Source organism: Solanum tuberosum, unplaced genomic scaffold, assembly GCF_000226075.1.
Source record: "Solanum tuberosum cultivar DM 1-3 516 R44 unplaced genomic scaffold, SolTub_3.0 scf00377, whole genome shotgun sequence".
NCBI classification, from domain to species: domain Eukaryota; kingdom Viridiplantae; phylum Streptophyta; class Magnoliopsida; order Solanales; family Solanaceae; genus Solanum; species Solanum tuberosum.
Genome location: NW_006239302.1, coordinates 480,488 through 491,137, shown reverse-complemented (window position 1 = coordinate 491,137; position 10,650 = coordinate 480,488). Strand labels below are relative to the sequence as shown.

At 37.6% G+C, this 10,650-nt stretch overlaps 2 protein-coding genes across 3 annotated transcripts in view; one reads left to right on the top strand and one right to left on the bottom strand.

Moving 5' to 3' along the window:
* Window positions 1-7,282, top strand: part of LOC102588847 (SUMO-activating enzyme subunit 2) — a 9,929-nt gene extending 2,647 nt beyond the window's left edge. For both annotated transcript variants that reach the window (XM_015302782.1, XM_015302783.1), the window contains 9 exons: window positions 339-422; window positions 509-727; window positions 1,673-1,774; window positions 1,934-2,389; window positions 2,575-2,804; window positions 4,863-4,956; window positions 5,061-5,243; window positions 5,336-5,433; window positions 6,631-7,282. In XM_015302782.1, the coding sequence (XP_015158268.1) occupies window positions 339-422; window positions 509-727; window positions 1,673-1,774; window positions 1,934-2,389; window positions 2,575-2,804; window positions 4,863-4,956; window positions 5,061-5,243; window positions 5,336-5,433; window positions 6,631-6,991 (1,827 nt within the window). In that variant the 3' untranslated portion in view covers window positions 6,992-7,282. The remainder of the gene's footprint in view (window positions 1-338; window positions 423-508; window positions 728-1,672; window positions 1,775-1,933; window positions 2,390-2,574; window positions 2,805-4,862; window positions 4,957-5,060; window positions 5,244-5,335; window positions 5,434-6,630) is intronic.
* Window positions 7,283-7,600: 318 nt separating this feature from the next.
* On the bottom strand, window positions 7,601-10,536 carry LOC102588528 (probable receptor-like protein kinase At4g39110). The gene has a single exon (XM_006361966.2). The coding sequence runs from the start codon at window positions 10,449-10,451 to the stop codon at window positions 7,821-7,823; it is 2,631 nt and encodes an 876-aa protein (XP_006362028.2). The 5' UTR covers window positions 10,452-10,536; the 3' UTR covers window positions 7,601-7,820.
* Window positions 10,537-10,650: the final 114 nt, after the last annotated feature.

The following is a 10,650-nucleotide window of genomic DNA, read 5'->3' as shown; positions in this document are numbered from 1 at the left end:
GGGGGGGGGGGGGGGGGGGGGGGTTGTAGGTGCTTTGACTTTTAGGGGTAGACTCAACCACTTATCTTTTATCATTCCATTGCTCTCAGGCTATTCAAATGTACATTTCGATTCTGCAAAAGGATGAGAGGGATTCTGCACTGTGTGGTGGGGGGTCTGCCTCATCTTATTTTGATTTGCATTTCACTGTCCTGTTTCCTTGTGGATTAATATAAGTTTATTTAGTAAATGCTTCTTAAAACAGAGTCTTGCCATTTATATTATGTGAGTCCATTGTATTGCACTATGCTTGCATGGAGCTTTCTAACCTGGTTTTATGTCATTTTGTCTATTTGCAGATTGACATGGATACAATAGAAGTCAGTAACTTAAATAGACAATTCTTGTTTCGACAAAAACATGTTGGTCAATCTAAGGCTAAAGTAAGGAAATCACATCAATATTTTTCCGGTTTCATTTTTCATGCCGATTTTGAATCCTTAATAGCATACTCTCAAAATTTTACCAGGTTGCTAGAGAGGCTGTCCTAAAATTTAGGCCTCATATTAAAATTACACCATACCATGCAAATGCAAAAGATCCAGAGTTCAATGTGGATTTTTTCAAGCAATTCAATGTTGTGCTTAATGGACTTGACAATCTAGATGCTAGGCGACATGTGAATCGCCTTTGTTTGGCATCCGGTGTCCCATTAGTTGAAAGTGGGACTACAGGCTTCCTTGGCCAGGTAAAATTTAAATTTTCAGTTTTATTTGATGGGGATCAGGCAACTAAATTTCATTTGGCATATTTCTGTTTCTATCTTATATATTTGCTAGTCTGTATATTTCTTGACATCTTAAGATCTCTTAGCAACATTCAAACTAGCCGTGACCAGCCTAAAATGTTATAAAGGAAGTTACTTGAAATGCAATTAAAGAAAATGTGAAAAATCCATATTTCTTGAATGTGCTATTCTTGGGTTGTAGATTGTTGTGGTTATTTAATTATTATCAATTGGAAGTTGCTACTCAGTACTCACTTTTATTTCCATCTTCTAGTGAAAATAAGCTGTTATAATTCCAATATTTTGATGTCGAATGTACCATGTGAGACTTAGAAAAGCAGACTGCTAAGTTTGAATGGAAAAGAAACTCTGTTTGTAGTAAGATATATCAAGAGTTTTGTAACTATTTTACAGAAACTTATTGAATATGCATGTTGATCATTGTTACACTTGTTACAGCCAGTAAATTTTGATTCCTTTCTTCCAAGACTTGCTTGGAAAATTGGAATATTCTCTACTTGGGTGGAGTTAGCCAAATTTGATCAGATTATATGTCTTATTCAAAAGAACTCGTGCAAAAGCTTGCTCTTCATGCTAACAAGTTTCTCATTCACCTCATTCTTTTGAAGGATGGAGCAATTTTCAGCTTTTATGTTTGATTCAGACCTTCTAGCCAAAAGGTCAACCTGTTTATGCACCCTCAAAGATCATAGGGGAAATACATAGTCCTGTAGCTTTATTTATGTTGTTAAAGATCAAACGTTCTTGTCTGGCTGCTCTTTTTTTGGGTTTTGGTTCCATAGTGTATTACTGTGTTCTGCTGTTTCTGTTTATCAACTGACTGAATCTCCTTTTTGACTCTTACTAGTTCTGTGATTCTCATTGTCGAATCTTTTTTTGTGACAGGTCACGGTACATGTGAAGGGTAAAACAGAATGCTATGAATGTCAGTCTAAACCAGCTCCAAAAACTTACCCTGTCTGTACAATCACAAGTACTCCAACAAAGGTACTGACATGTCCTTAATCCTTTTTTTTTTTCTTAATGTAAATTTGAGCTGAGCCAATCTGTGTATCTGTATTTATTTAAATATCATTCCTGTACTGACTCTCTCACAATCTCAAGCGTTTTGCCTAACATTTTGCTTTGAATTGTTTTCTGCTTTAGTTTGTTCACTGCATCGTATGGGCAAAAGATCTGCTGTTTGCAAAGCTTTTTGGGAACAAGAATCAGGAAAATGACCTTAATGTGCGTTCTACTGATGCTTCGAGCTCATCAGAACATTCAGAGGATGTTTTTGAACGTAGAGCCGATGAAGATTTTGAGCAATATGGGAGGAGAATATATGATCATGTTTTTGGTTACAACATCGAAGTAGCATTACGTAATGAAGAGACGTGGAAGAACCGTAACAAGCCTAGGCCTGTATACACCAGAGATGTATTGCCACTACGACCAGTTGGACAGAATGGTAACAAGGATAAAGCTTCAACCGGTGACCCCTCTTCAGTCTCTGCAATGGCATCTCTAGGCCTTAAAAATCCTCAGGATTTGTGGAGTCTTAAGGAAAATTCTGAAGTATTTCTCGAGGCATTAGGGCTCTTTTTCTTGAAAAGAGAGAAGGTTTTGATCCCATTCCCACCTTCTGATTCTTTTTTGATAAAGTAATCAAATTTTATTAGAAGGAAAAAAATGCCATTTCATTGATCCCATTCCCACCTCCTGATTCTCTTTTCTTGTATATATGCTTGGATTTCTTTTTCATTTAGTATATGTTCAAATTATTTCTGTCTTTACCACTGTTGCAGGAAATTGGTCAGTTGGGTTTTGATAAGGACGACCAGTTGGCTGTAGAGTTTGTCACTTCTGCAGCAAACATTCGTGCCGCTTCTTTTGGGATTCCGTTACATAGCCTTTTTGAAGCTAAAGGTATTGCTGGCAATATCGTTCATGCCGTTGCAACAACAAATGCCATCATTGCAGGCTTGATTGTGCTTGAGGCAATCAAGGTGTTGCAAAACGATGTAAAAAGCTACAGGTATGGTTGGTTCCATTATCTCTACTTTTACTGCAGTTCTCTTTATTTCGACGCAGATAATTATATTTTGGAGATTAGCTAAAATGACCAAGATATCAGATACTCTTGCCAGCTGTGACTGATCTCCACATGCTTTTATAAAAGCGATCTCGACAATGCTTCCAGTCCTCTTTTCCCACTTCCCACTGCATTTTCCTTTTTATTTTTGATTAAATTTGTGGAAGTGCAGCTTTTTTCATCTGATAGAGATCAATTGAAAAACAATTTAATCAACTCTCCAACAATTAATCGATTCAGTGGTTTAATAAGTAATAATTACGATTACTGAAGTGAGTGACCATCTAATAAAAAAGTTTAAACTGTTAGAAAGGAATGATGACACTTCTATTATCTATTTTATGTTTGCAACATGTCTGCTAATGTGATCATGATTTTTCTGTTTGGTATGGAGATATTTTTGTTAACCAGTGGTGAGACTCGAACTTAGGACTTCTGCATGATCTATGAGTTGAAGTGTGTGGCCCAAGCTAAAAGTTTTAAGGCTTTAAGCTGTGAAAAAGAGTATTTATTTTATAAGTATTTTCGAGGTCTTGAACCATAATTTATTAATTCTTAATAATCTATCAAAACATCTTTCTAGAAATTGTAACTTGGTCTCTTTGATGCAGAACTGATAGGAAAGTGAAAAACAATTTTAAGTTGTAACTGAAATACTCCCTCCGTTTAAAAAAGAATGACCTCCTTTCCTTTTTAGTCTATTTAAAAAAGAATTACCTCTTTCTTTTTTTGGTAACATTTTAATTTCAGTTTTCCACGTGGCATGTTTAAGACCGCAAGCTTAAAGGACATTTTGATACATTTGACATAACTTTAATTTAGGACCACAAGATTCAAAAGTCTTTTTTTATTTTCTTAAACTCTGTGCCAAGTCAAACTAGGTCATTCTTTGTGAAACGGAGGGAGTATGAAATAGTAATGTAGTTTTCTTTCTAAATATAATGATGAAAGGGTGTTTCAAGAACAATTTGTATATAGTACTAGAAATATTAATTGAAGTACATGAATGCAACGCGATTGGTGAAAACTGTTTATTGTCACTTATGCCAATGTAGAGATAAGTCTGAGAAGTAGAGAATCTATAGTTTTGAAAAATTTGGATGGAATGAAATGGCCTCAAATAGTGCTTTCATATAGAGGATTCATATAGTGGATCCCAACTGATGTGTGATTGAGGATTTGTTAATTAATCATATACTTGATTAATCACTATGGAAAATAGTGCACCAAGTCAAATTAATATCTAATAGATGTTTTGCACTAAAGGATGTGACATAATGGTCAATGGAGTCGGTGCAAACTTTGGAGACTAAGATTCATCTTAATAGAGACAAACCACATCAAGTGATTTCTCTCCGCCTGTCTTAGCCTTGGCGAGCAAAGTTACCCAATACTTGTGTTGATGGAGGTAGCAGGTATAGATAGAATAGTTGAGGTGTGCACCAGCTGACCTGAATGCCATGTTAAAAAATAATTAATAGAATTTGCTAAAATATACCTAACTAAATAAAACTAATTGCATTTTTTAGCAAATGGTAAAACTGTAGAAAATTGAAAAGGTACCTTTTTGAAGTGTCGTTCAATGCATGCCATCCTATTTTTCCTTATGCCAACCTTCCCCCTTCCCATTTAGAAAAAGTAAAACTTGGCAACCTTTCAATGACTTGTAAAAGCTAAAAGAAGGAAAACTATCAAAATACTTGGGAAACAACTTACCATTTATCTGTTACCATTTTTAAGAAAAACAACTTACCATTTACTGCAAGGAGTCATCAAAAATGGATTTTACCTAATGTTTCTCCAAAGATTTTAATTAACCCTTCTTTTACTTTATGTTATTGGCAAACAAAATAAAAACAAAATTCCTATCTAAACTAATCTATCAAGTAGTTGATCTTTGAGAACTTCTTGTGCTGTATAGAAGTGTGGTACATGGAACAATGAGGACTTATTTCATTTTGTTCGGTACTGTTTTATAATATCATGTGCACTTCATTGCAGGATGACTTATTGCCTTGAACATCCCTCGAGAAAGATGCTTCTCATGCCAGTGGAGCCCTTCGAGCCAAACAAGTCTTGTTATGTTTGTTCCGAGGTATGATCTACTGTAATGTGCAATAGATTGTGTTCCCGCCTGTGCTACCTTATGGAATTTTATTTTAGCCACTACTTTTTGATTGAATGCAAATCAATGAACAGACACCTTTAACGCTTGAGATTAATACCCATCGTTCGAAGTTGAGGGACTTTGTTGAGAAGATTGTCAAAGCAAAACTTGGCATGAGCCTCCCATTGATCATGCATGGGGTGGCACTTCTTTATGAGGTGGGTGATGATCTTGAGGAAGATGAGGTTGCAAATTATGCAGCAAACCTTGACAAGGTAAGACACTATCATGTCTTTGTACATATGTGAAGAAACTTTATTGTTATTGGCTGATAAGACACTTGTCTGTGTGAATACAAAACCCTTAGGTTCTATCTGAGCTTCCTTCTCCGGTTACTGGTGGCACAATTCTCACAGTTGAGGATCTTCAGCAAGAGCTCAAGTGCAGCATCAATATTAAGCACAGGTCTTCCTTGTTCTTATTATGTGTTTGTGGACTTATCTAGCTTAATGGAGGAAAGAGAACTGTAGTGTATTTCCTCCAATTTGCCTTCACTTTGATTTCTACTTTTCGTAATGTTATTTGGTATTAGCAATAGAGTTAGCTGATGATCTTTCAGAAGTTAAGCTGTTGGTGAAACTTGACATGATAGGTGATTCAAGCTTAACAGCTTAACTACTCGTCAATAATTGATTGGGCAGGACTCATGTTTTAAGAAAAGTTCAATTTCATCGATATATAAATGGCTGGGCCTCCTAATTCTTAAATAGGACCTTGATACTGGAAATCTCTTTTGGTAGACTTCTTGTATAATGGGCATTGCCCCATATTTTATAAACATATCCTCTTATCTTAATTGAATACAGTCAAGGCAGTATGTCTAGTTGTGAAGTTAAACTAATAATTAAAATGGGAAATAGGTTAGATGTTTTATTAAGATGCTACCAAATGAATGGGCCTTTGACATTTTTAAATTCACTTATTAAATAAAATACGTTAACATGCCACTATCCACTAGATTATGATATACTCTACTATGAGCTTTACATATTAGAAAGGAAGCTGGAATTTCCGTCTTGACTCGATTCAATTTTGATTGACATGTTCATAGCTTATTTAGGGATTTTGTGATCTCGGTTTTCCCTGTAAAGAGATTTCCCATTATTGCCATGAATATTACTCTAGGAAGCTATCGGCAGTGACTTCTTTGATTAGATATTTTTTGTTGCGAATTGCGCTAATCACTGCTGGATTTGTCAATTTTTTTTTTGTATGTATACATAGGGTAGATGCTTCTTCACCAACTTGGTGCTATGGCCCAAGTCATGTGGTTGTGCTTTGGTGTAATTGTTTGTTCCATTTTCTGCTTTGATGTTTTCATTTTGCTTCCGAAGCTCACCCATTTCATAATATGAAACGTGATGCATTCGGAAGTTGTGTGTACTGGATGGTTTGATCTCTTTCCTTCTGTATTCCTTTTGGGGGACTTGTCTTGGTGTGTTGTTACATTGTTAATGAACATAATTGAGGGCATTCAGTAGGCAAGTACTTGCTTACTGTGTTTATTTCATCCATTGATCTAATATCCTGAAGATTATTTACTTTTTCCATTCTTTTGCTCCACAGCCTCATTTGAACTGTTTTATGATTAATTTTTTGCAGAGAGGAGTTTGATGAAGAGAAAGAACCTGATGGAATGGTTCTCTCAGGATGGACACCAGCTCTTGCAGCAGAAAAGACCAAGACATCGGACAATGGCCCGAGCTCGTCTAATGCATCTCAGACAGTTCCGCTGGAGTCAGAGGATAATGATGAGATAGAAATTATTCTCAAAGACCCTGAAATTCTTGCTGCTGGGAAGAAAAGAAAGTCGTCTGATGTTTCAGTTGCTGTCGATTCAGAGATGTTCAGTGTCACTGGTGAAATGCTGACTAAACGGAAGGTGGAAGAGGATGATAGTCATAATGATATTGTGATGGTTGATGGAAATTTAGACCCCAACAAGAAAAAGAGGGTGCAATAACTTTTTCTTACATCTTAATTTTAGCTGTGCATCTGTCTAACTTTGTACAATATAGGGAGAAACATTGATTCTTTGCCCACTTCCTAACTTATGAGTTGTTCTTTAGGTGCAAACTTCATAAAGTTTTGATACTGGCATGATGCCTTCAGTGACTCCAGTTCTAATTTTCTCACTTGGAGGTGTCTTGATTCCAACCTGACAGACATAACCGTCTAAAGAATGTGATTCTCACTATTTTACATGGTACTCTCAAATCAGGTGACTTGCTATTGTGTCTCCTGTCTTAAGTTACTGTTAGTCTGTCATGACTGCCTTGCCTTTTCATCTTTTTTCCTCTTCGCATGTTAATGTTTATATTGGCTGTATGAATTATACTAGCAGTAGAAAACCCCATTTGATGGCCTCAAGAAAGTTGCAACAGACCTTGAATAACAAACTGAAAATGGTAGCAAAATGTGATTCTATTTACTCAAAGAGCCTTTCAGTGCAAACAGTCACATTCAATGAGCATTAGACCCATCAAAACTGTGAAATGCACAGAGAGTGCAAGAGAAACTATGAAGTTAATAATATATACAATAACACGTTTTTATTTAGTACGCAATTTTTTTTTCATCTACACATCCAGCATTTTAATGTTAGGAATACAAAACAATCAAAAAGATAACCTCTAGCTATTGTAACGCATTCTTGGAAGCAAAACTCCAACAAAAACAGCAGAAAAGTCATCAGTAAAAGAGCTGGCTTCAACTACATATACATATAATTCACCTGGGACATACCAATTGACATTTTTGTAATATCATCTCCGTCAAAGTGATCATGGCTATCATCGCCCGTTAAGTGCACCAAATTGATCAAACATTTTTGTTCCTGAATGATCGTCAATTGTTTGAAGTTCAGCAGGATTTCTTGTCTGCTCAGGTGTAGAAACTGGTCTGTTGTCAGGAGTCGAAGGAGCAGGGACGGGGGCAGGAGTAGGGGCAACTATAACAGGAGAGACTGGGGAAGAAGATGCTTTGTTTTCTTCTTCAGCCTTCCCTTGTAATGAGGCTTCTTGTAGCTGCAAAGCATATTCCAAGTTCCACAGCACATCACCCATGCTAGGTCTATCAGCACCATATTCTGCCAAACACTTTTCTGCTGCTTCACCAAATTTCTTCATTGACTCTGGGTTAATTTGTCCCACAAGAGTAGGATCAATGATCTTGTCCAACAAACCTTTTTTCTTCCATTGCATTCCCCATTCTGCTAAATTCACTTGCTCTCTTGGAAGTGATGGATTAATGGCAGGACGAGCGCACAAGGCCTCTAGAAGTACCACTCCAAATGAGTACACATCAGACTTGTCTGTTAGCTGCTGCTTACGGAAGTACTCAGGATCGAGGTACCCAAAACTTCCCTTCACAGCTGTGCTTACGTGAGTCTCGTTGGCAAGGCAATCTTTTGACAGCCCAAAGTCAGCCATTTTAGCGACTAAGTTCTCATCAAGAAGAATGTTGGTGGTTTTGACATCTCTGTGGATAATTGCTGTAGATGCACCTGTATGGAGGTAATGAAGCCCACGAGCTGAGCCAATGCAGATTTCTAGCCTCTGCTTCCATGTCAAAGGTGGAAAGTTCTTGCCATAGAGATGATCTCTGAAAGGACCATTTTGCATGAACTCATAAACCAGTATCATCTCTGTGTTTTCATCACAATAACCAATCAACGACACCAGATGGCGATGTCTGAGCTTAGATAACATCTGAATTTCAGTCTGGAACTCATTGATACCTTGCTCAGATTGTGGATTTCCTCTCTTGACAGCTACTTTTGTTCCATCATCGATTTCTCCATAATAGACATTGCCAAAGCCACCAACACCAATTATGGCAGTCGATTCCCAATTGTTGGTGGCGTCTGACAACTCAGCAAATGAAAAGTATCGGCCTAGCCCCATGTTTGAAGAGAAAAATTGGCTCTTGCGCGACAATGAAGCCTTGCTTCCCGCCATAAAGCTTGTGTCTCCAGCATGAAGTGGAAGCAACCAAGAGGAGAAACTGTTCCTTTTTTGCCAATCTTGAGGCCTCTTTTGCCACTTGAAAACTATAGCACCCAATCCTACAAATGCTCCGAACATCATAGCAAAACCAACATAAGCCACTGTTTTGCTTGGGCCACTACTCTTCGTTCCATCAACACCATATTGCCCATCAAGACTACCCATAGAATTATTCATCCGAAAAACCTCAAGCCCATTCAGGATTGCATTCTTGAATCCTTGGACATCGTTCACCGGTGAAACCTTTACACTAAGAGGATTAGATGCTGAAGAGGCATCTATCACAAAGTCCTTGTAAAAAGCTGTGGACAACCGCTGTGTCAAAGAAGACAAGTCTAGCCCGGAAATTGCCATCTTATCATTAATGTACACGTTGAAATACAGTTCATTGAGCGATTTGCTAATGATATCACAGAAGTGAAGGCGAATGAGGTATGTATATGAGGTATCAATATCCATCGTCCATGATATGTTGAAATTGGGAATGGTAGTTTCTGAATCAGCCATTTTCACTGCTGAACTGTAAACTGTAGGAGGAGCAATTAAAGGCGACCCTCCTGCCGTTGGATATTGAATCACAGAAGGCTGAACAGTAACCGCCTGTCCTGTGGCACTATTACGGAATGGTTCATCGGATAACCAACTTCTCCCTAAAGTGTCATTTGTTGCATCAAGGTATGCACCTCCAACATTAAGCCTATAGGTTGTTTCGAAATTACTAGTGGAAAGATCAAATTTCTGTGAAACGGGAAAAAGGAGAGGGACAGAATAGTCGAGTAATTTGCCTGGTGCAGTAACAAACTCAATGGCGTTGGCGAATGCAATTGAGCCTTGGGAAGGTGCAAATTTGATGGCATAACGCTCTGTTGTGACATTTACAAGAAACTCTTTCATAACTGGTTCGTTTTTCTCCATTTGGTAATCACGGAGGAGAACTAATGTATCCACTGAAACAGAGAATTTGGCTGTTTGGAGATTAAATTCATTGTTTTGTAATGGGTAAAAATAAAGACGGATCCAATGCAAGCCTGGACTGGCCACATGAAATGTATAAGTAGCTTCACTATCGAAAATTTTCGCGCTAAGGTACATAGGTGAAGGTACATTTTTATTATCAGGTGCAGAAATGTGAAGGTCACGTCCGCTGTAGGCTAAATATTTAGCTGTGGTTTCATCTGGTTGAAATGCGCGATTTCCTGGAAGAGTAGTAGGAGAAGTAGATCCACAATTAATAAGGTAGTTATCTGAAGGTGTGAATGCTGGAAAAGATTTTGCAGGTGCAGTAGAATCTGATTGTGCAGAAACTGGAATTACACTCGAGGGGCCGATGAAAATGAGGCAAACAAACGCCACGAGGATATTAGCCATTATTGTAGACGATGATGGTGGTGGTGATCCTCTTGGCATTTTTTTCATCTCCAGCCCCTCCTGACGAGGATTTGGGGATGAAAATTGAGAAAAAAAATGTCTAATACTATGGAGGGAGTATGAAAGAGAAAAAAAGAATTGAAATCAGTCTGTTTTTGCCAATATTATCGCCATATTTGTGGGGTGTGGAGATTTTTGGCTTTGGTTTCGAATTTCTGTTACCGTTGGCGCAATTATTTTTCTTTAA